Here is a 26,369-nt window from a genome sequence, read left to right as displayed (position 1 = left end):
ATGTTCCCAAGAGATTCAAGTGAGCATGGTTTTCATGCAAATTATGTGCTGATATCCAGGGATCGTGCAGAATTCAATCATTAATTTATCATTGTTGTCAGCAGTAGGCGATAGTAAACAGTGAGCATTTGTATGAGCATTGTGTATATTTTTAAGCCATTTGGTTCATTCTTTAAAACATTGTTAACATTTTAATGTGTTACTTGAAATACATCCCTGCTACTTTTAATTTGCACAATAGAAATGTTTCTAAGAACTGCGTGTAGGGATAAACTTTCTAAAGATTCTGCTGGCAATCCAAAAGCATGGGCTTAGTCACAGATAATCCATGCAGTAGGCTCTCAAATATTTCAGTCTTTAGGAGCTTTAAGCATTATACCTGAGAATAATGAGGTTATTACTTGCATTTACAGTTCAACCTGTAAAACATAAAATTTTAATACTATGTTAATAATTATGACAATTTGTGGGAAAGTACCTCTATTTGATACTTCAAGTATGTCTGCCTTTGGCTATAATTATCATGTCCAAGTGACTCCTCCATGAGGACAGATGCCTGAAGCGTGTCCTATTCATCTTTTCTTCCCCTATATCTAGGACTTTTTTGTTGTTAGGATGTTGTTATAAATGAGTATCTATGTTGTATTCTGCTTACCTGTCCAGGTATCATCAGAACAGCCCTTCCCAACATGGACAGGGAAGCCAAGGAGGAGTACCACGTGGTGATCCAGGCCAAGGACATGGGTGGACACATGGGTGGACTCTCAGGAACGACCAAAGTGACGATCACGCTGACCGATGTCAATGACAACCCACCAAAGTTTCCGCAGAGTAAGTAGGTGGCCTTGACTTTCACTTTTCCATGGTGCCACAGCCAGCTGTCTTCTCCGACCCAAGCCTACCTTACTCACCTTTCAAGAAAGCTAGAAAAATGAAGGCTCTTTATATCATTCTTGGAAAAAACAAAAACAGGACAACAGCAACAAGAAAACTTAGGTGGAGTAGATGTAGTAGGAGAAAAAGGAGATATGAAAAGTTCCGCAAGCTTGGAAACAGAAAATCTATATTGCTAGGTATTTAGGTCCTAGTGATGTGAACTAGTAATTAATTAACCTTTCTCTGTCTTAGTGTTCTCCTTTCTAACCTGGATATAACAGTCCCTGGATTAGTTATCTATTGCTATGTAACAAACTGCCCAAAACCTTTGTGGTTTAAAACAATAATAATTGTTTATTTTTGTCATGAGTCTGCAGTTTGGGCAAGACTTGGGGGAGACAGCCAGTCTCTCTTCCATAGCATCAACTGGGGACAGCTTGACTGGGATGAGAGGAGCCACTTCCAAGATGGCTCACTCAAATGGCTGGCGAGTTGGTGTTGGCTATTAGTTCCCCTCCATGTTTGCCTCTCCATGGAGTAGCTTGGATAGATTCTGAAAGTGACAGCCCCAAGGACACCAAGCAGAAACTGTATAGCCGCTGATGACTTAGCTTCAGAAATCACTCAGTCATTTTCACTGTAGTCATAAGACTGCCCAAATTTAAGTGGAGTTCTTGTAGCCCCACCTTTCAATGGAAGGACTGTTAAAGTCACGTTGAAGGAAAAGTATGTGGGATGGGAGATATTGTTTGGGTCATTTTCAGAAAATACAGTCTTCCACAAGACCTAAGGAGTAGGATGTTGTTAGAGCTAAATGAACTAGCATAAGATCTTACGTTGATATCCGGCATAAATTATCAACAAATATGAGCCAGTATCATTATCTAGGGAATATGGTCCTTCAACAAAACTTACTGGATTGCTGCAGGAAATAAAAGTAACAATGATTTTGAAAGGTTATTATTCATAAACTTAATTACAGCAACTACCATCCTTTAGTGAATAGTTGCCACTATTGCAAATCTCTACAAGAGCCTACTGGGTTCCCTGAAAGGTGCAGTGAGTTGCCCAAAGAATGTGGCAAAGCCAGAATTTGAACACAAATCTGTTTATGTATGTATAGGTATAGACAAAGGGACAGTATAATCATAATGATGCTGGTACATGGGCAGTTCACCATAAAAGTGTCTTCTTCATTAGATTAAGAGAGTAGCTGGTAAAGCCTGTGAGTTTATGCCAGAGAAATGGCACTTTTCACAAATGAGGAAACAAGCAAGGCAACCAAGTATGTCCCCGGGGAGGCTCCGTGGTCATCAAAGGAATACAAAGACACAATCTACACAAGGGAGACATTGAGACAGAGGATTACAAAACAATGACCAGTTCTCATTGGGTCCCAAAAAAGGTGAAGAAAGATGCTGTGCCTGGTCAGCATTTCCAATAAGCTTAAGCCTCATATAGCACTCTAAAAAAGTTCATGCTCCATTATCCACACTCTAAAATTGTCTAGTATGCTAGAAGGAAAAGGCCAAGCAGGATTATTAGCAGGCAGCCATCAATGTCCTTGCTCTCATACAATCATATGGTAATGTTACCTCACTACTGTCCAGGTAACAGTTTCACAGCCATAAGCTCAAATGAGATTTAGGGAAAATCAACTCATAGCAGGTTTTTCTAAACCTTCATGTAAATTGGTAATCATCTACAGACTCCCACTTTCCACTTGTCCTTTAATATGGAGGGCATGATGTGATTAAGTTGAGTATGGGTCCGAACTGGAAATATTCAAAGCCAAATAATATAGGTAAATATGGACAGAGTATTGAAACTGATAAAATTAAGTAGGCGGGAAAAAACTTAAAGAAGTTGAGTCACTTGCCCAAGACCACTCAGCTTAGAAGCGGTAGAGGCAAGGTTTCCAACCATTGCTTTTCTGTATTGTTTTACACGGAATATTTTTTAACAGTGAAAATGTAAATAAGATCGTCTCAAATCTCACTTCCCTACTGAAACCTTCCAGTAGCTTTCACTAGGTTTAAACGAAATTTGAAGTCGTTTCCATCTCCTCCAATGCCCTTTTCACACCGTTGGGCCCCAACCTACCTACCTACCCTTATCTCTGAACAGCAGGAATTTTGCTATTTGCTCTTCCTTTTGTCTATACTTTGTATCCCCAGATACTCACAAGATTACTTGCTCATTCCCTTCAGGGGAGTTCAGATGCCTTTTTCTGAGGGGTACCTTCTTGGACCATGCTGTTCAAAATCAATCTCTCTCTCCATCTTTGTCCTGCTCACCCACACATATTTAACGCAAGCATAGACATTCACACACACTCACATTCATACACATACACCATCACACTCACACAGTCACACACTCACAGTCTCATTACCCTCTGCCCCTCACCATACTTTCTTCTTCTTCTTCCCAGCAGTGACATCAGAGTATGTATACATTTGCTTTTTTCTCTTTAGTGTGCCTCCTTAAGGGAAGAATGTTGACGGTTTCATTTACTCCTGAGTCTCCAGGGACTAGGACAGTGCCCGGCATGTATTAGGTTCCCAATAAATAGGAAATGAATATATATGGAAGGCCACACTGAGAAATCTTTCCCACTAAGTCAGGGCTTAATCAAATGGTGATGGAGGTAAGGTAAGAGGAGTGTCAAATATAGAGCTAAAAGGGCCATTATCTTGATGGATAAAATTTGCATTTGATTTTAAAATAAATATGAAGCTATGGAAGCCTTTTAAAAAAAGAAGGTTTTTTTTTTTTTCTGGGCACCTGGGCAGGGCCATATGTGAACCTTGGAAATAACTTATGGACCATCCCGAAGACATGAAAAGAAGTCTTGGCTATTTGAATGTATAAAGACCAACAGGGTCTTCCATCATATCCTGATGGGAGATATAACTGAGCATTGTTTTCCTTTCTCATACATGGCAAGTGACCCCACTATATCACCCTGGACCCCGATATTGTTTCATCATCCTTTGTAGAACATATTTCCTTGACAAGCAGACCATGTGGGATCTTCCTCCCAGCCATCCACTGCTTTCATGTTTTCGAACAATAGAAAGTTCAATTTCAAACCCTTTGAGAAATGTATTGAGATTCAATGAAATCTAAAGTTTTACAGCTGCCAAATAAAAGAGAAAATAAAAATAGATGTCTTCTTCTTCTAGGCGTATACCAGATGTCTGTGTCAGAAGCAGCTGTCCCCGGGGAGGAAGTGGGAAGAGTGAAGGCTAAAGACCCAGACATTGGAGAAAATGGCTTAGTCACCTACAATATTGTTGATGGAGACGGTATGGAATTGTTTGAAATCACAACGGACTATGAAACACAGGAGGGCGTGGTGAAGCTGAAAAAGGTGAGTCAGGGTGAGGAATCAGACACGTCAGTGGTGTGGCTGGCTTTGCCAAGGCAACACTGCGGGAAACGGGGAGTTGAAGTTTAAGAAACGAGAATATGCACAACTGGGGGCTGACCTGACTTTGCAGTTGAGCTCTGAGCTCTAGGGAGATGACAGAACTGTATTCCTCTCTGTTGCTGCAGAGGGAGCTGGTGAAAGGGGCTGATGATGCCCAGCTGAGATGACTAGTTAGTTCTTATATGATTTGGCACAGTTTTCCCCTGCATAAATCGAAATTTTGGAGAATAGCCCGGAGCGTGCATGGCCTTCCCCCTTTAGATCTGCCAAGCTGAATCTGTTAATATGAGCTGTTCAGAACTTTTCCTGTTTCAGATATCCAGGGTCCACTACATTGCTGGACACCCTATGAAACTTGAACCAATCCTCTGTTTGATTTTCTCTCAAAATTGAACCTGAGAAACAATAATAATGGACCTTCTCCCAGAGTCAAACTGTCACTGAAAATGTGTCCTTGGAATTAATTCACAACCAAGAAGGTTTATTGTTTTGTTTTTTTTAAATCTAGCATTTACTCAGTACTAAATATTGTCCAAATAAAGCCTGAGTCTCTTAGAAACATTCAGTTATTTTTTCACGAAAATCATGTAAAGTCGATAGTGTGATCCCAATGCGCAGTGATATCTCCATTTAATTATGAAGAGATTGGGGCTCAGACGGATTAAATAATTTGACCCTGTCATAATCACGCAGTTAGCAATTTACAGACACAGAATTGAAACCTAGGGTGTTCTGAAACAACTTCCCTCTCAAGGCATTTTGGAAACCGCTGGACCAGAAAGGTTCATAAAAGAAAGCCAGATAGGATTCACTTTCAAATGAAGAAACAGTTCCAGTATATTCTAAAATGGTTTTCCCCCCTGATTCGCCACTTGAGAAATCAACACCTCTCCATCATCAAAGTATATGGAGCATTAAATCTGAATTGGATGATGGGATTACCTCGGTTTTAATCAAGCATTCATTTTCAACTTTGTTTTGTAGCATGAATATTAAGCTCCTTGGTGCAATGGAAAAGATTGGACTGTAACACTGATAAAAAATTAATTTAAAGAATCAATAAAAAGGCCAGGAGCTGGAGAAGAGGGCACGGGTGGGGTGTGGGAAGATTCCTGGAAGGAATCCTTCCGTAAGGGAAGAAGGGAAAGATGTGTTCTAGGAAGCTGACTTTTCACATTTGGAAGCCTCTTTGGGTTTGGGAGAAATATTATGGGACATAGAACAAAGAGAAACCAAGGAGGTCTCTGTCGTAAAAGCATATGGAAGTTGGGGTCAACTTTGGGTATGGGAGAAGTCAACACTAGTGACGATGGATGGTATAGCCACAGAAGCCTAATATCAGCCACAAGGGGCTGGGGTATTCCCTCCCTCTAATTTCTCTTCTGGAAAAGTGGCTGTGTGAATTGTGTGTAGCAAAGAGCTGTCAACTTACCTCATTAATTAATATTAGTATCCCTCCTGCTTGACACTGACAGATGAGCATTGACATAGCAATTCCTGCCTCTCATTCTTTGCTATTCAAGTAATTGGGTACTTGGTTATGCTAAGGTTGTCATCTGTTTTCGATGTATTCAGGGTGTACACACACACTGTCTCTCTAAATCCTGAAACATTTAAATCACCCTGTGGAACTCACACATCACAGACGAACTCTGCATATGGTTAATTTGCACATTTTCCCCCAATTGAGTGTGTTTATTCCAGGCAAAGGAATAATCTTGTTCAAAGCACTGATGTTTAGGTTTAAAACAGAGTAAAATGTTATTTCATTTGTAAAAGAACATTTGCTTAAACTTGCGGCATAAAGTTCCAAATGTGTGTAAGCATTAGAAGACATTTTAAATATTCCCTATTTTAATAAAACTATTTCGATGTCTCCCTATTTCTTTCCATTCTTCATCCACATGTATGTAGATGTGGATATATAACACTTCACACAGTTGCCATCATAGGGTGATCTCATTTGTTAACTTAATGTCACATCGTAAACACTTTACATGCTGTTACATAATATCCTTAATCATTTTTAACGACTGCATAACATCCCATCCTATTGATGGACTATTATTTCCTTAATAAAATCTCACGGTTGGATTTGGTCTTTCGTGTGTACATTTCCCCTGATTAGATAGAACCGTCTATTATATCTAACAAACATCATGCATTTTTGAATATTGTTTGTTTTTGGTTTTCTGTTGAATCGATCCCTCAGGGAGAACTTTCAGAGGTAGGATTAGTAACCTAGGAGGTATTAAGATTTTGATGGCTTATGCAGTGTGTTGCCTCATTTAGCTTTATTTCAACTCATAACATGGATATAAATGTTCACATGGGAAACTACCTTAAAGCTTTTTTGGAAGGAGGCAGGGAATAAATTGTAGGTAAATGCTTATGTGTTATCCTTCCATCAGCCCTGCTCCCCGTTCAGTCAAAGTGATTGGTGTATATGATCAGTCATTCCTGGGCAGTGGGGACGCAAAGATCAACCAGACTCAGTAGATTCGTTTGGGATGCTCCCCACCTAGCAGGGGTGGGAGATGAGGAACTACAGAAGGACAGCTAAGGGACCACGCAGATCTGCCTGGGGGAGCTGAGGAGGACATCACAAGGCAAGACGGCTTGGGCTGACACCAGAAGGCTTAGTAAAATCTCACCAAACTAGGAGAGGGCATTCCAGACAGGTGTCTGTAAAGATTTGGGGAGCTTTGCTTGGGATCTGAAAAGTATGAGTCAAACTGCAGCATGACTGTATGAGCCTCAACATCAATGGAACATTCCAGTGGGAACGTGACTCTGGGTCCCTAGGCATATGCCTCAACCAGGTTCCAAAGGTTCTGCTCTAGGAGCATCAACAGAGTATCTGAGATTGAAAAATTTCTCCTTACCTGATCTCAGAACGATCATATTCCAGTTTTTTTATCTTGTCTATTATTTGCAGAGATTGTTGAGAAATCACAACAATCTCATACCTTCAATCTATAAATATGACTCCTTTCTGCTGCTCAGTCACCCAATGAAGGACAAAGGAACTGCTGAGTCCCAGAATGATGGAGCAGCTTCGGGCAGACTTCACTACAGGAAGAGGGAGTGTTCTCTGACTCTGGCAAGATGGGGGTGGGAAGATGATGGAAAAAGTTGAACGTGTTTAACTTTCCTGAAAATGGAATCATCCTTAGTTTGGAGTTCTGTAGAATTAGGTCAGGACTAAGCCCTATGATTAGGTGCCCATTCAACATAAGTGTTTTCTGGGCAGATGATGGCAGCGTGGCAGGCAGATGCTCGCCCGAAAAGACCCAACACTTTCCAAACATTTGGTAGTTCGGCATCATCCAGAGTGTTAGTTAGAAAGTTCTGTTTCCTGGGCATGAGGGCTTGTTTCTCTGCTACAATTTGACTTTTCATCCTTTGCTGATTGATTCACTGTACCTCCTCTCATTCAAAATTAGGGAGTGTTTACCATAAATCTCCCATTAACTGCAGCCATGCAAATGCTGTTTCTCAATTTTTTTTCATATCTGTGTAAAATCTCTACTGTTTATGATTGGACTTCCCCCCCCATATGTCTTATATCAAGAAAGCATTATTCGCATCCTCCTTATCACTTGACATTAATGGAAGGTAATGTAGAAATGAGCACAATCAAAACAAAACAATGCTGTTAGAATCTAGCTAGAAAATTGTATTGTAGTCTTGCAAAAGGGAGACTGAGAAGCATAACAGATATGTTAAAAATTAGCACCATACTGAGATTTTCTTCTTGATGTGTTCAGGAGTGCAAGAATTGCAAGAGGAATAATTGTGTCAATAAGTTAGTTAATGTCATTCAACAAACCCACCCACCAAAATTACCCATAAACCACCTTAAGTCATCTTATGGGGCACTGCCAGCAAAAGTCCCAGACTTTGGGAAGTGCTGGGTCACAAACTTAAAAAATGAGGCTATTAGTCTGATTAAGCCAGATGTGTGTAGGCGTGGAGGGGAGCAGTCATCTAACAAGACATCCCTTTGCTTTCTGGCTGAAGTTCAGAGGGATTTTTGTTTTTTGTGTTTTTGGTGAGGAAGATTGGCCCTTAGCTAACATCTGTTGCCAATCTTCCTCTTTTTGCTTGAGGAAGATTGGCCCTGAGCTAACATCTGTGCCAATCTTCCTCTATTTTGTATGTGGGACACTGCCACAGCATGGCTTGATGAGCAGTGTGTAGATCTGTGCCCAGGATCCAAACCCATGAACCCTGGGCTGCCAAAGTGGAGTGTGCAAGCTTAACCACTACACCACCAGGCCAGCCCAATTCAGCGGGTATTTTTATTACCAAGATTCTTAGTACCTTACAGATTGGACCACAGCATTTATTTTTGTAGTGTTTTAATTCTTTTCCTTAGATGATTTTTAGTGACCAATTTTGGCAGCCTTAATCTTGTTATTTAGAATGAGGTTGATTTTAGATCATGTGGTCCTTCTGTGTTTGTTGTGCTCCTAGAATTACCCATTAAGCACATTCCAAGTTTCAGCAACTGATTTGTTTGATTTTCTGACCAAATGGCTCAGGTAATTGAATATTGAATAGACACTGATTTTCTCTCTTTGAGGAACTATTCACTCTGCCCTTAAAACAATCAGGTCTTTCTCTTCCATTATTCTTTCAAGGAATTGGTTTTCAATCTTCTCTTCCTTCTTGCCAGCCTGTAGATTTTGAAACCAAAAGAGCATACAGCTTAAAGGTAGAGGCAGCCAACGTGCACATCGACCCCAAGTTCATCAGCAACGGGCCCTTCAAGGACACCGTGACAGTCAAGATTGCAGTGGAAGATGCTGATGAGCCCCCCATGTTCCTGGCCCCAAGTTACATCCACGAAGTCCAAGAAAATGCAGCCGCTGGCACCGTGGTTGGGAGAGTACATGCCAAAGACCCTGATGCTGCCAACAGTGCGATAAGGTACAAACAGATTTATTTTAAAAGCCTAGATGGGCAATTTTAGAGGCAAGAGGTTTTAGGAAAGCCTTGCAGGAACCACATCCTTCAGTTTCAAAACGGGTCCAAGATGATCAGGTTCAATGTGACGTAAACAAGATTGAGATTTAGAAGACATGAGTTCTACTCCACATCTGCTACTAACTTGTCGGATAGGTTTGTTCAAGCTGCATAATTTCTCTCTGGAACAGATTTCCCAGTGTCTACTCGGTGATATAACCCTTAGCTGGGCCTTTCTGCCTCAGGTGAAGTATAAATAGTGTTTGTGAAATAATTATAGTAATTATAATTTATTGAATACCTTTCTATGCTCCAGTTACTCTACTGGGTGTGTTAGACATATGATCTGATTTATCACCTCAACTTTATTTTATAAGAATGATTATCCCTTACATGGAGAGGAAATTGGGGCCCTGCAAGGCACAGTGGCTTGCCTAGAATGACATAGCCAGTGAACAGGAAGCTAGGAAAGCAAGTTCTATCTAACCACTGCTGAACACTTTGGAGAGGTAACAAAGTGCCAAACAAACTTAGGGTGCTTTTGTTACTATGAATATATTTTTGTGACTTAGAAAAGCAAGCTAGAAAGGTGATTCAGACCCCTGCATCCCTTTTCCCTAGTGAGTTAAGGACCAGTGAGGCTGTTGATGAAGATGAGAGGGTGATAAAAAGGAGGCCCGAGTCTCAGATTCCAGACATTCATGGGGCAGAAATGCATAGTTGCCTGACACCTGCTCTGGACTGGATTATAGCAAGTGTTTCTTCTTCCGTGGCCATTCCCATAATTTCTTTCTTGCCTGGACTCCTTCCTCTGTCTCCTCATGGTCTGCCTGCCTCCAGTCTCCTTTCCTTTTTATCAACTGTAGCCAGACTGATCGTTTTAAAACTCACATCCAAATATCACATCGTACTTCAGTTAAACAACAACGAAAAATCAGTGATCAAATTGTTCCCCACTGCCTTTACCCCCCAAATAGTCTCAACTCTCTTTTCTTAGCTTAAGGCTCTTCTTCGAGCCTCTCCACCCCAGTTCCTGCTGTGTCCTACTGATCTCTTCTGCTTTTTGCCTTACTCCTCCTTCACACCAGACTCTAACTCGCAGCGAGACTGGGCTACTTGCCATTCTCTGAACTAGAGCTTGCACCCGCCAAATTCCTCACCTTCTTCACATGTCCTTCCTCCTGCTTGGAGCTCTCTCTCTCTTTCTTCCAACTTGCTGCATGGTACTCATTTTTCCCATCCTCACTTAGGCGTGACCTCCTCTAGGAGTTCTTCCAGGGCCCCCTACTGATGGATGAGATCCCTTTCCACCTCACCGCACTACATCATAGTGACACCGTACATTGTGCGTTGTCCTCAACACGCTCAAAAAGGGTCAGGGATGGGTCTATCTAGTTCAGGGGTTGATAAGCTACAGTCCACAGAACAAATCAAGTCACCATTTGCATTTTGAGGAATCTCTACTGTTTTCCATAATAGCTATATCTCAAAAAGATATCTGCATGCCCATGTTCATTGCAGCATTATTCACGATAGTCAAGACATGGAAACAACTTAATGTCCATCAGTGGATGAATGGATAAGCAAAATGTGGTATATGCATACAATGGAATATTATTCAGCCTTAAAAAAAGAAGAAAATCCCGCCATATGTGATAATATGGATGAATTTGGAGAACATTATGCTAAGTGACATAAGCTAGACACAGAGAGACAAATATAGCATGATATCACTTGTATGTGGAATCTAAAAATGTCAGACTTAGAGAAACAGAAAAGAATGGTGGTTTCCAGGGGCTAGTGGGTGGGGAAAATGAGGAGATATTGGTCATAGGGTACAACTTTCAGCTATAAGATATATAAGTTCTAGAGATCTAATGTACAGCATAGTAACTATAGTTGATAATAATGTACTGTATACTTGAAATTTACTAAGAGAGTAGATCTTAGATACCCTCACCACACACACACACACACACACACACACACACTGGTAACTAGTGAGGTGAAGAATATGTTAATTAGCTTGATCATGGTAATCATTACATAAACTATACTTACATCAAAAGACTATGTTGTACACATTAAATATGGACAATTTTTTCTTTGTCAATCATTCCTCAATAAAGACAGGGAAAAAAAGTAAACAGATCTGAGTATGAAATAAAATTGTCATGGATTATGGAGTTTTCCTGTTTACACCAAAGAAAATGCTGGCAGGCCAGAAGAAAGTCCCAAATGTAAATTTCGTACCATTACCTTTAAATCCTAGAACTTTTTTCCTTTAGGGAGAAAGGAAGAGAATTATCCTTTATTGAGCATCAATAAAGGCCTCAGGCAACTTGTACTAAGTTATTTAAATAACACAGACATGTTTTGAGGCTGTGATTGCATTAGGATCCAGAAAAATGGAAGTACTGAAGCTCAAAGGGATGACATGAATTCCTTAAAGTCACATGGCCAGCCAGTAATGGAGACTGGATTTTGGCCCAGATCTGCCTTGAGTCCATTTTGAGCTTTTCACTCTAGCCCAGCAACCACTAATGAAAAGATTTCCCAAGAATATTTGAGTACTGTGTTCTCTCTGTGCAGGAAGATACATCGCATAATGACTGAGAATTGGTGTAAGAACTTTCCACTACTCAAAAATGTTCATGATGGGAATTTTAAATGAGTTAGCTTTGGCGTAGAATATTGAGGTGCATTAGCAACTTTTGAGAAAAGTAGTGATGTAAAAACAGCTGCTCCTTTCCTCTGAACCTCATTGTCTCCAAGGATCCGTGTCTGCAATTGGTTATTTGGGTCATGTTTTCAGTGGTAGGTGTCCTGTGCGTGTAGGCAATTTCCTTGTCTATAATTGTCCAAAGATGCTCAGTACCACCCTTGGACCAACTGGCCTCACCCTCTCAGGTCCCTTTTTGTTCAGTGAGCCTCCGATCCACACTACCTACTTTCCTGATTGCTTATCTTCACCTTTAAGGAAATTGATGTCCTTGTACATGTGGATAAGGCCTTACAGTGTCACCCAAACTCCTAGCTGCATGAAAATATTGCAGATCTTTCTTCACAGACTCCATAGCATTAGATACTCTTTTGTTTACCATTATCTTCCTGAAATATTCTCTCCTCTTAGCCTCCTTGGCAATAACCTCTTCATGCCTCAGATAGCACCATACCTGGTGTCTTCAGTAGTCATTGATCCCTGTCCAGGCACTGGGGGCTCCTTGGGGCTCAGCCTTTTAACTTTGGCCTTTCTCTCTCTTCTCTCACCTAGAGTGTTCCCACCCATGCCAGGATTGAATTAACTTGATGCTCCAGGTTCTCAGCCTCTAGGCCGATCTTTCTCCCTGCTTCTACTTCTGTACTTATTCGGTTGACTGCTGTGTATTTTCACCCACTTATTTTTTTCCTTCACTAGGTTGCTCATGCATTCAAAACATAGTTTTGAGCTCATAATTATTGAGACATACTTTTGAAAAAGGCTGACTCCACCCCTGACTCTCAAACCTACGATAGAGTGGAATCTTTGCTCAGTTAGCATGGCAGCACATCCCTAGTGGAATTGCAGCCTCTCCTTCCTGCTAAGTGGACTTTGTTTTTGTATCTCCCAATGTCTCCCTCTTGCTGATACTCAGCTGCAAACTCTTCAGGACTCCACCAGCCTTTCACAGATCTGCAAATACCCACTGAGTCCTACTGGTGCTTTCTATATCCCTTAGTCTTCCATTCCGTCTGTCACTCCCTTTCCTAACTCCTTTATCACCTTATTCCTTAAAAACTACATCAGATCCTTAAATTTCCTTTGTCCTTTCCTCTACTCTATCTTGCTCAGACCATCTTGCCCCCCCTCCACCTTATTAATCACCCTGATAGTCAGATTCCATTTATTTGTTCCTCTGATCAAAGGGCTTCCATGACTTTTCACTGGCTGTAGGATGAAGGGCACACTCTGTAGATTGACATTTGAGAGCTTCCGTGATCCATCCACAGCATGTAACAGCACCAGAAACAACAGAAATCATAACAGTTATTATTTGTTGTACAGCTTAACCATATGTGAGGCACTAAGTTATGTATCTCAAACATCTATTATTTTGTGTCATTCTCACAGATAACCTAAAAGTTAGGTACAATTAATATTCAAGTTTAAAAGATAAATAAACTGAGATTTAAAGAACTTAAATGGCTTTTCCAGTATCACTCAGCTTATAGATAGTAGAGCATGAACTTGTACCTCGTACATTACAAAACCAAAATCCATGCCCTTCACTTCTATAAAATAGTGTTTTGAATTATTAATTATCCTTCTTCCCCTGAGTGCGTCTTGTCATGTCAACTAGATAGCAAACTGCCTGGTGGCAGGGGAAAAGGTCTTCTATTATTTTTGCCTCCTTTTCACACAGGGCTACTTGCTGAGGCTCGGTTATTGAGCTTCTCCCTATGTTAATGAGGTGTCTGATGGCTTATCCTCAGCTTCCTCCCTGGGGAGGGGACTCCTCATTCCCTTCCCACAGGTAACTGTGAAGCCCAATGGGATCATGGCTGAGCTCATGTTTTGCATACTGTGAAGTGCTACTTGATGCGCAGCTCCTCTTTCCTGGAAAGAACATGATCTAGAATTAGAAGGTTGGGGTTCTAATATTGGCTCCCCAAGAAACTACATATACACCATTTCAAATCCCATCATTTGTAAATCAAGAAGCTTAAACCCTGTGATACCCATGGTCTTTGCTACCTCTAATATTCTTGGATTTTTATGACCCTCAATCAATGCCTTCAGATATATGTATTTTGTAAACTTTAGGAAAACCCAGATAAGCCCTCGAAGAGCAGGAAACTACCCAGTTATGAAGCCCAGCATGCTACTCGAGTTAACATAATCATCTTTGCTCTTCTCCGTTTTGGAGTCGGTCTGGTGGAGTGAAACGGAAAAGGACCTTGGAGTTCAACAGACTCATTAAAGCCAGGACAGCAATACTTATAACTCTCTGGGTATCCAGGGCAAGTTATTTTCCCTTTTATCTCAATAAAGGTCATTCTTCTTACCCCACCTCCCTCCCACTTTGCCATAAATATACTCCGGTAATATTCTGGAAATTATTTTAGCTTTTGTTAGGAAGAAGCAAATGTGCTAGTGGACAGGAGTAGCTAAAACCTCTGGCTATGTTGTGAGGCTGAGCCTGGAGTCAGTGAAGTGTGAGGAGAATGCTCTACAAATGTGTGGCCAAGCTTGCTTTGCATATTTCCCCCTGGAATTCAGAAGCTAGCCACCCGAGAACCCTTAAAACTAAACAAATAAACTAAATAAATTCACTCAAATTATACTCAGAGTTTTCTTTAAATAAGGAGAAAACTGATTTTTTAAAACCATAAATGATCCTTGATGGTAAATTTAGATAAACTCAAAACTATTTAATATTTCGTATGCAAAAATCTGGCAAAGATTTGATGCTTTTGTGACTTTCTGAGTAGTTTGGGAGCAAGGCAAACCCATTTCCCAAATGCAGTTTCATAAATATTCAGGTGGTGGGTGATTGTAGTAAATATGGAGAATATGCAACATGTTATTACGCTTCTCAATCAAATATGCTAAATAGCTCTTTCATTCATTGTACTGAATAAAGAATTCCAGTGTGGCAAAATGATTTCTATAAAAGATTCATGTACGAAGTTTGAAAAGTAAATTTGATTAAAGAGAAAACCTAGCTCAAGCAATTCATTGAAAAAGTTGCTTTAAATATAGCGTGGAGAAAATATTCAAATATTAAGCTGCTTGGAATGTCTCGGTTTAATTGCCTCATTTGCATTCTGCTTAGGTATTCAATCGATCGTCATACTGACCTCGACAGGTTTTTCACTATTAATGCAGACGATGGTTTTATTAAAACTACGAAACCTTTGGATAGAGAGGAAACTGCCTGGCTCAACATATCGGTTTTTGCAGCAGAAATCCGTAAGTGTTCTCCTAAGGGTTTTGATTCTACTTTACCAAAGATTATTCCTTAAGACTATATATTCTGGAAAATGACAGACAGCTGAGATAGAATGAATTTTTTAGTCTTAAACATATTTTTCAATCTTTAAAATTTATTTTTGGTCATCTCTCTAGGAAGACATATAAGCAAATAGAGATATTTTCATTTTCTCTGGCAGAACTGGCAAGGGAGCTGATAACCCTCAGCAGCTTGAAACTCATAACCGTTACTGAAGGATTCCCCACTTTAGCCTGTTGCTCAGTTTTGTTTAAACCCAGAGCAGCAGAATCCTTAGAGCTGAGATTTGTGGGTTCTTGTTTACCTGTAGACCAATGGTTCTCAAAGTTGCTTGCATCGGAATATCATGGAAGGCTTGATATAACAAAGATTTCTGGATCCTACCCTCAGAGTCTCTGATTCAGTAGGTCTGGGGTCAGGCCTGAGAATTTTCATTTCCAACAAGTTCCCTGAGAGTTGTGATGCTCTGGGGACCCCACTTTAGGAACCACTGTTATGGACCACACTCTGGAGGGCCAGGCTCCATTATAAGCATTTAGAATTAAACCTCAGCATCAGAGTTACCAGAAAAGATGCGATTTAATTTACTAGTCTAATACTGACATTTATTCCAGGACACTTCCCTCACACTGGACCTAGCATACTTCAGGTTTTAGATGGCTTTTGTGCCAATGATGCCTTTCCCTGCACTGCCCGACTGAGTGGCTGTAGCTTACTCTTTCCTAAGAGTAACCTTGGACTAATGTGGATTCCTCCCTTGCATTGACTCTCTGAATTCTCTCCTTCCAGACAAAGTGCATCAGGAAGCCAAAGTCCCAGTGGCCATTAGGGTCCTTGATGTCAATGATAATGCTCCCAAGTTTGCTGCCCCTTATGAAGGCTTCATCTGTGAGAGTGATCAGACCAAGCCACTTTCTAACCAGGTAATGCTGCTTCCCCTCCCCTGGCTATGAGCAAGGCATTTGGAAACAGAGTTTGGTTTTGAGAACATCACCTGGAGATACATCCCATTGCCTAAGAAGGCTTCAGGGCCCTAGTTTAGCTCTGGAGCTATGCTCTCTAATTAAAACTGAGCTGCTTTGCCAGCCAGGAATTTTTGAACAAATGATGTGCCAATGTCAGCATGATTATTTATGGGCCACCTTTCTCTTTCAGCCAATTGTTACAATTAGTGCAGATGACAAGGATGACACGGCCAACGGACCAAGATTTATCTTCAGTCTACCCCCTGAAATCATTCACAATCCAAATTTCACAGTGAGAGACAACAGAGGTTCGTACCAAACTTCCTATGCATTCAGAGAAGTAGAAATGGAAAATTAATGGCATTTATACTGCAGAGCACAAGTATTTTCCCTAATCTTAATAATGCCTTTCTGTTGAAGAACAAACAAGAAATAATAATGTCACCTTTATTTTGAGACATGGGCTCATGTGGTGCATATGAATAAGTGAGTCTAATTTATTTCACTTTTTTTTGGTGGCTTTGATATTCATGAAGCAGTGGGAAAACCAAGTGGGGAAGCTTACAGGGTCAATATGCAAACAACTTCATTTATCTTTTTTTTAAGAGCTTGATAAACCCTTGAGGAGAAGCATGACTTTATGAATATTGATATCAAGTAAAGCATTAAAAGAGATTAGTTCAACTTTGTAAGGCAATGTAATCTTTCAGCTGGCCTTCCCATCCAAGCCCAGTTTTAATGCAGTGTGGTTGGGCACAGAGCTTGATACCCAAAGGTGGGTGTGGAATTATTGCCTGAAGGACAGGAAGAAAGCATTGTTTGGCCACTGTAATCATGGCAAAATGTCATGTGATTGCTACTTATTGCATCAGTCAAGGAGGTTCTAGACTTACAAATTATTGGAAGTAGTTGTTTTTGTTGTATAGGCCCAAACAAATGCAGTCCCTTGACAAAGTTGGTGGCAGAATCAGGATCAAAAAGTAGGTTTCTTGACTCCTGTACATACTATTTTGGTCTGCACCTGTTCCTAGAAACCTGTGACAATGCAGGTCTGTAGAAACAGGAAGACAAATGTCATCATTCGACAAAGGAATAAAAGATAGTCCTCTTGAGTACATGTGTTTTCATTAGCCACATGCCAGCTATGTACCAGGTTATAGATTGATTGCTTTCCCAGTAACTGAGATCAGGCTTATAGGATCTTAAATTAATCTAATAATTATTATTTCTTTCCCCATCACTGTTACCACTATCATAAATACCAGTAGCTATATGTTCCAGACACCATACCAAGATCCTTCTCATACTCTATCCATTTAATTCTCTCAACACACTGTAGGTAAAGCATATTATTATCATTCCCATTTTGAAGGTGAGGAAAATGAGGCACAGAACCATCCAGTAACTTATTCAAAGTCAATCAGCCACATGGGAGTTAGATCTAGGTTTTAAACCCAGGCAGTCAGAGGCTAGAAGTTACAGCCTTAACTACCGTACCTTAGTAGGTTAATTATTAAAGCAGAGAAGTGTTCCCATTGCTTGTTGGATTTGGAAAGATATGATCTGACATACTTTATTATTATTTCTTGAACTGATTTGAGCGTTTAATTATGGCCCTTATAAATCAAGCACATATCAAATGAGTCTGTGGGGTACAATGTCTTAGATGCTATCGGACATTCTCTCCTGTTGCTTTGTTTTCTGCAGTGGACGTGTTCTTGAGAGCCTAGGTGTGAAGGACGTTATATGGAGACACGTGTTGTAGGAACCCTACAAAACAACCTATGATTCACTTTGTAAATGATTCCCATCATTTTGAAATAGAAACGTTATGTGGAGGTCTTTCATTTTATATTTAATCTAGGATTTTTCTTTTCCGTGTTGGCTTTGGTTGATATGCACCTGTGAGCACCTTAAGCCCCTTAAATGGTAATTCTGCACCAAGACAGATGAGTGGTACTCAATTAGGAGCACATGTACCTCCAGTGGTACACGTACATAATATGGGAATTTCTTTTCGTAAAGGTAGATTTCTCCAAAGCAGGGAGACTCTGGCATGTAGTGGGCATTTAATAAGCATTTCCTGAGCTGAATTGAACAAAGTGGTATAAACAGTGTTCTCATAATACTTTCTAAGATATGCATGCATCTTTGAGTTCATGAGAATCCCTGCCTCCACTCTTGGAAATTTCTTAATTCCTAAATTATTTCTGATCCCATCCTGGGTTGATGGATTGCTCCATTAGCATAGGCTTATGGCAGTTTTATGATGAAGAAGACATGAATACCAAAGAACGTCAGCACACGTTTAGTTTTACCAATAGTGGGGTGATTGACTCTGTTGTCCAGAAAACTCTGGTATTCTCACATACCTCTTATGCTGCCACCTCTTTTATTATATTTTCTCAGATATTTGTGGTCAAACTCTACCTGTGTGTTCATATAATCCTCAACTTACATTTGAGATGTATTCCCAGCAACATCCCTGTTTATCACTGGACACCTCCTGACACAGCAGGTGTTTCTAGGCTTTTCTTACTGTGCAAACTTCCCCTGCATCATTTGCCTTGTCTTCTTTCTTTTTATGTGTGCGATAATACTGAGTTGCTGTTAACTCTCTGAAAACATTACACTAAGACATATTGTTCTCTAGGGAGTTATAAGTATTTCACTTTGTTGCAATATTTGGGGATGCCATCTATATTTTTCAAGGAGATTGTATTGTCATGGATGAGCCAGCCTGCTACACAATCTATCTTCCCTGTCCTTTCCTATAAAAGACTATTCTTACATGGAGCTACCTCTTTTCCAGGGAATTGCTACTTTTTAAGAAAAATGACTTTATTAACTATGGCAAACAGCTAATGAAAACTCCAATGTTTAGAGCTATTACAAAACCTGAAAGCAAAAACAGTCCTATAATTATCATTTAATAGAGTTTCTTTCTACTAGCTCCTAAAAGTAATTACATATTGAAGTAATCCAAAAGGAGTAATCACATTCTCCATCCTATTAATAGCCTACTGAGTTACCAAATTTCTCGGCTGAGACTGTTTTCCATAGAAAACATGAGATAATGGTTTATATCATGCTGAGTAAAAGCCTCAGATTTCTTCCTCTTTGAGTGTTTGCTTCCATTATGCCGTGTAGGTAATCAGGATTGTGTTTGCCTAAACTCGGCATAAGCATTTGGCATATTTAGAAATATAACGGAAGCCATCTTAATACACACAAGCATTTTATTTCACTTTATCTTACTCCATCTACAGCCCGAGCTTCAAAGACAACTCAGCAGGCAGCAGGAAAGTAGAACACAGCCCATCTTGGGCTATTAATACCAAGAAGGGTGCTGTTGGGGCAGGTGAAGAGCTGATCCTTCCAGGTTTTGAGATGTATTTACTTTGAAAATATCAGACTTATGGCATCTCTAAAAACACAAGAAATGTGTAATGGATAAGAAAGTGCAAAGAAAAAAATAATGAACTAGCTCCTCTCATCTGGCTAGCTCTTCATTGGTTTATAAAACTTTCTCCTGGCGATTGTTTCACTTGATTCCTTAAACAGCCCCATGCGGTAGACACATTGGATATTTTTATCCCCATTTTCTAGATGAGAAAGGAATTTGAGACTATCAGAAGCTTCAGAGACTTGCCCAAAGTCATGCTGCCAATAAGTGAGATTAGACTAAAGAGTTTGAGTAGTTGGAGGGTTCCGTCTGATGTATCCAACACTATGTTATGACTACAAAGCTCATGTCTTTTCTAGTTAATTCTGTTTAAAAAATCTTTGTTTACCTCCTAGCAAATAATAATAATCTTCAAAGGAGGAAAAATCTGACATTCAGTTCAATTCATCAATCTAGGATTCAAGGGAGACTATGAACAGAGAAGGACAAACCATGCTTCAATTTCAATTTTCATCACAGCCGTAATAATTGTAGTAAAATATATTTGCAAAAGATTTTATAATTTTCTTTTACTGCATAATTAATAATATATATTCCCTGTAGGAAAATTAGAAAATACAAAATGCAGAAATTAAATTAAAGATAATAAAATAACTTGATAACATACTATCCAGAAATAATCACTGCTGGTTTTTAGACCCTTCCAGACTTTTTCTTGGCCTCTATTTTGATCTTTAGAAAAGGCTATCAGAAAATACATGGCCATTTTTTTCCCTCTTAGTAATATGGGATGCACACTTTTCAGCATCAGTCTGCTCATGTCAACATTTTCCTCTAAATATCATCCTAACATCCACTACAAGGCTATCTGACATCAGTTGACTATTGTTGTGTAAGTGCATTGTTTTCAGACACCTTTGCCGAATCTCTATTTGAGGTTTAAGGATAAATTCCTAGAGTGGAATTACTGGCTCAAAATCTTTTGATAGTTAATTGACAAACTGCCCATCAGAAATATTTCGACCACCAAAAATATTTGCAGTACCATCAGTAAAATAGGTGAGGTCTTATTTCCTCACGTTCAAGCTGACTCTAGATGTTTTTATTCTTTTTAGATCATTGACAAATTGATAAGTGAAATATAATCACATTTTCAAATAGTTTCTTTCATTACTATTAAAGCTGAGATTTTTTAAATAAGTATTAATTTATTCTTCTTTTATTTATTTGTTTTGATGAGGGAGAGTGTCCCTGACATAACATCTGTGCCAATCTTGCTCTATTTTATACGTGAGGCGCCACCACAGCGTGGCTTGATGAGCAGTGCTAGGTCTGCTCTTGGGATCTGAACCAGTGAACCCTGGGCCGCCAAAGCACAGTGTGCAAATTTAACCACCATGCCACCGGGCCAGCCCCCATTTCATCTTCTTTGCTTTATAAATTGGCTGTTCATGTCCTTTACCCACTTTTTGAATTGTATATTCATCCATTTGCAATTGATTTGTAAAGTCTCTTCATCTGCTAAAGCTGTTAACCTTTGACCTATTGTACCTATTGTATAGAGTTCCTCAGTGTATCAACTTCCTTTCAGCTCTGATGATGCTGTGTTCTTAAGTACAGATGTTGCACTTTTTGTATCAGTTTTTCTCTGTTTACTATTATCCTTAGGAAGGCTCTCCTTATCCAAAATTAGTATCAATATTCACCTCTCTTTTCTTCCTTCTTATCTATCATGTTTCCCATTTCAACTGTTTCTCCATGTGAAATAAATATACAACCCCCATGCGTTGCCATTTCCTAAATATCATTTAAGAATAATCAGTCATTTCCAACTGCTTTGTTACACCATCTTTATATCATCTGCATTGCATACTCTACGATTTTGGGGGACTTTCAGTTTTTCTCATTCTATTTACTCTAGTACTAATATCATATTTTTCTTTAATGGTTGCATGCATGCATATGTTCAAATCTGACAGATGCCTTCTGCACATTATTATCATTTTATTACTCTTTCCTAAATTTTGGTTTCTTTGTTCCTCGAGAAAGAATTTAGAATTATTTTTCAGGTGCCTGATGTAAGTACCTTTGTGAATTTTATTGTTTATTTAATCCATTAGTAAATTTATGGATTAATTTAAGAACTAAAACTTTAAAATATTCTTCCCATCCAGAAGCATGGTCTGACTTTCCATTGAATGAGTTCTCTTTTTCTTACCATCAGGAATGTTTTATCCTTTTCTTCATTTTTACTCCATACATTTCTTATTAAATTTATGGCTTAGCTACTTTATATTGTCAATGCTGTTGTAAAGTTGATTTTTAACTTATATTTTCTAAGTGACTATTTTTAGTATAAATAGCTATTTTAACTAGTTCATTTATTATGGGACATTGTTCTAAAATGATATAACTTCTCAGCTAATTTTCCTGGATTTTCTAGGAGACAACTATATAAAAAATAATGAGAATTTGCTTCATCGTTTTTTAATATTTGGGGTTTTTTTTGTCTTATTGCATAGATTTTCACTTTTAGAATATGTGCTAAATAATAACAATAATAATGACCACTCTTGGCTTAATTTTTACTATAATGAGGATATTAGTTCTAGCATTTCACCATTAAGCATAACATTAGTTGTTAGATTAAAATTAAGATCCGTATTGTGGGGTGTGTGCATTTGAGTGTGTTTTAAAAGGAAATTTCCTTTCCCATTATTATTTTATTTAAAAAATGAGTATTCAATATTTATCACAGGCAACTTTTGGATTCTAACAAGAAGATAGTATAATTTTACCCTTTGACCTAATGATTTGACAAATTAATTAAGTTGCAATATCCTAATACTGAACCTCATATTTTTAATTCCCAAACCTCTTGTTCCAAACAATGACCATTTGATAAAATATAGAGGAAAAAGCAAGGGGTAGAGATTAAATGCTTAACTTTACTCTATCTCTGGAAGGAGAACAATCTTAACACCTGAATATTTGACACATAATCCTATTACTGTTTTATAAAAGAAATTGTCAATTATTACGTTATTCCTAATTCACGGATTTAGCTGCTATTTTAAGAGATAAAGACACTGAAATACCGAAAGCTGGACACAACTGGAACACATCCTAGGTTCCTAGAACCCCAAGGCCACATGCTTTCCAATGGTTCTTCTCAAGTAAAGATGAAAGCCTGTCACATCATGGGGTCACTTTATTATTAAAACATTGTGTAGTCATTTAAGCAACAGAGGACAGTTTCAGGAGCTTGCATTAAGTTCCTATTATAACAACAACAAAAATAGTCAGGATTTGCAAGTCAACAGATTAGAAGAGAAGCCCTTTAGATGTCATGAAGCACCTTCCTTATTTCATTTGACCTTCTCTGCCCTTGATGTTTCTTCCATATTTAGTGTCAGTGACATTCATCAAAAACTAGGTATTTCCTCGTTCCTCATCTTAATCTCTTCTTTTTATCTTTCATAATCATGGAAAAATGAGCTGTTCTCATGTACTGTGGGCCAGGAAGGGCCCTAGGAGTAAGGCTTTAGCGATGAATCAGACATAGTTCCTAAGGTGGCTGTAGTGAGGAAGGACAGCTAATTTTGATAGTGGCTATTAGTGACCTATCTACAGAGGAGCTGTGACTGTCATGGTAGCCTCCAAGCAGGCCTATCTGATTCCAGGCTTGCCCCCACTTAACTCAGTCCTTGCTAATAAACATACCTGATGCTGTCTCTTTCTTCTTAAAATTCTTCTCTGGCTCTTCATTTCCTATGAATTTTACTGAAACTTAATAGCTTAGTGAGCAAGAAATTATATAATCTATCCCCTGTAAATTTTCCCTCCATCATAACCTTTCTCTTGCTGCAGTAAACCTTAAACTCTAGAACTTTAAACCACCTCTAGTTGTGTAAATATGCCACACTTGCTGGGAATGTACTCCACCTGTCTGTTCCTCCTCTTTCAAGTCTCACCATAAATGAAGTCGCTTAGGTGAAGCTTTGCTGGACATCCCCAGCCTGTCTTGGATGCTTCCTCCTCTGTGCTCCAGGAACTCTGCACTAACCTTTCCTATTTCTCTTATCACTCTGCATTCTAAGCGCTCATTTCCTTGTCTGTCTCCCACTAGAATATAGGTTCTATGGGGCAGTATCCTAACACTTAAGAAAAGAGAGTTGACCAAATGCATGAATTATAAGTGAAAAAGTCGATGGCAAACATGTAATGTGCTTCAGAAATTTCAAGGATTTGTTCTTAGTTATTATTATGGGAAAAACTATTGTGTTATGATAGAAGCTTCAAGCTGAAAAAGACAACCCACCTTTGGTGTTAGAATATTAAGAATGAGTCAATCACCCACCTCTTCCATCCTTTCATCCATTGGTTATTTATTATTCCACAAAGTTGTATTGGACATCTGGGGCTTGGATCCAGGAAGAGATGACCTTCAAATGTCTTCATTTTGCAAGTATAATATTATCAAAGATGGGCCAAGTTGCAGACTAAACAAGCTCTGATACATGATACCTTCAGAGTTAAGTTTGAACTGCTAAAAAAACAGAAAAACAAAACAGAACTGGAAAAAAAAATTGCTTAGGAAGCATTTTTGGCTGATTAAAAGGGAATAGCCAAGACAGATTCTCCCTGATTAGACCAATTGGCCAAGATCTTTCTTTCTTTGCTTTTTTTTCTTTGTTCTAAACTAAAGACATTTTTTTTTATGAGCAGCACCAAATAGCATCCAAATTTGTTTCTTGTTTTTTGCTTTTATAATTTAAAGATAGCCAAACAGATTTCTGTGGAACTTTTTTTCCCCTTAATTGCTTCAATATGGAAGATGCTCTGCTGGCAGATCAAAATGGCAGATGTCTTTTAATGCCCTGCCATTTTGCCTGTGTAAATAATTATGTTCCTTTTCTGCCTGAAATTCGTTGCTGCGGTTTGTCCAACACAGAACACAATACATCTGGGAACCCATCCCCTCTCCAACTCCACAAAAAGGAAATAGGTGTTCTTGGAAGCTCAGACGCATTATTTTTTCAAGGTTCCCTCTGGTCATTGACTTAACTAACTCCTAGGGTTTCTCAACTCACTAAAAGACCCTAAATGTTTATACCCCGCTGAATTCCTTAGTAGATTTCCTTGTCTTAAACCAGGAAATATTTAGGCAGTATGTTTCTTACTCCTTCCCTATCACCAAGGAGAAAATTATCCTCAAACGAAAGTGGAGGTAGGGGCCGGCCCAGTGGCATAGTGGTTAAGTTCATACGCTCCACTTTGGCGGCCCAGGGTTCACAGACTTGGATCCTGCGCGCAGACCTACATACCGCTCATCAAGCCATGCTGTAGCAGCATCCCACACAGAGGAACTAGAAGGACTTAAAACTAGGATATACAGCTATGCACTGGGGCTTTGGGGAGAAAAACAATAGAGGAAGCTTGACAACAGATGTTAGCTCAGAGCCAAGCTCACTAAAAAAATATCAAGACAACTTTTTTACAAAAAAATAAGGTGGAGGGAGAGTTGATTCTAAGGGATGTGCTGAAAAATCTATTAATGCCAACAAACAATGCACACTTAGATGTCTTGTACACTCATGCACATAAGTAATTATTCCTATGATGTTATTTGTTGTATTTAATATTTTGCCAATCCCTCAGTATCAAAGACGTTAATTAAAAGATCATGATTACCCCCTCCCCAGTAGTGGGCAATTCCTTGATTCAGTTGGAAGACCTTACAGCCATCAGAGTCTCGGGTCAAGCAATTTACTTTGTTAGTATTTTAAGACTAGTCTCTTATTGAATTTACCTCATTGTAGCATTTCCTTCCTTCTTAAATATTGGAAAAATAGTAGATTTCTTTCTGCCTCTTGCGTGTTGGTTTGTTTATGAAGGTGTGTGTATGTTTCTGAAAATGCTGTGGGAAAGGAGGTATTAAATGTGAGTCTCTCTGCCATATAATTCTTAGGTTTCTAAGAGCAGTTCTTTTATCTGGGATCTGAGTCCACCTGGATCTTCCTGTAGGCTTTGATGGTGTCCATGTAATTATATAACCATGTCAGGGAAATTTGGTAAAAAAAGAACCAAAGTAATTTTCATACAATAATATCAGGATTCTGGAGTCTGCTGTGTGTTATTAAAAATATCGTGAAACCTAGAGGGGTTTGAATCTTAGTTTTGTTTGTATTTTCCATATTATTGTGAGTAATTGCTTCCTTCTTTGTTTCTCAATTTCCTTTCCTATAAAATAAAGGTAATTATACTTTCTGTACATAGTTTCAAAAATTCTTTGGGATAAGCTATGCGGAAGCGACAAAGAGTAAGGTTTACACATATTACTAGCTCAATAAATGTGGCTTAGTTGAATCGGACTCAGCCTAAATAATAAAAAAGAATAATGAGATAAAAAGATGACGATATTTAGCAGGAACAAAATCCACGATATATGTGCAAGCAGCATTGATCAGGTTAGGTTCAAAGTGCAGAGTGGTGGAGGAGGGAAACTGGAAATTGACTGCAAGATAATGAATCAGTAAAATCTGACTGTGGAAAAGCCAGATTGATGCTGAGATGTAGTGAAAGGAACATCATTCAGCTATTTATTCTGTTAACACACCAAACACTGCTAAATGCACAAAGATGAGTGAGACAGGTCCCTGCCCTCAAGGAGATGACTGTCTGGTGGAGAGGTTAGGCATTCGAACAATCACATAAACTGT

At 39.0% G+C, this 26,369-nt stretch overlaps 1 protein-coding gene across 4 annotated transcripts in view; it reads left to right on the top strand.

Annotated features, from left to right (window-relative positions):
* Window positions 1–26,369, top strand: part of CDH11 (cadherin 11) — a 146,394-nt gene that overhangs the window by 110,694 nt on the left and 9,331 nt on the right. For all 4 annotated transcript variants that reach the window (XM_070612042.1, XM_070612043.1, XM_008522966.2 and 1 more), the window contains 6 exons: window positions 664–831; window positions 4,065–4,252; window positions 8,994–9,247; window positions 15,100–15,236; window positions 16,066–16,199; window positions 16,432–16,549. In XM_070612042.1, coding sequence (XP_070468143.1) covers window positions 664–831; window positions 4,065–4,252; window positions 8,994–9,247; window positions 15,100–15,236; window positions 16,066–16,199; window positions 16,432–16,549 — 999 coding nt within the window. The remainder of the gene's footprint in view (window positions 1–663; window positions 832–4,064; window positions 4,253–8,993; window positions 9,248–15,099; window positions 15,237–16,065; window positions 16,200–16,431; window positions 16,550–26,369) is intronic.

The sequence above is a fragment of the Equus przewalskii genome, chromosome 3 (assembly GCF_037783145.1).
Source record: "Equus przewalskii isolate Varuska chromosome 3, EquPr2, whole genome shotgun sequence".
NCBI classification, from domain to species: domain Eukaryota; kingdom Metazoa; phylum Chordata; class Mammalia; order Perissodactyla; family Equidae; genus Equus; species Equus przewalskii.
Note: the sequence above shows the minus strand (reverse complement) of the source record. Positions and strands in the feature narration are given on the sequence as shown.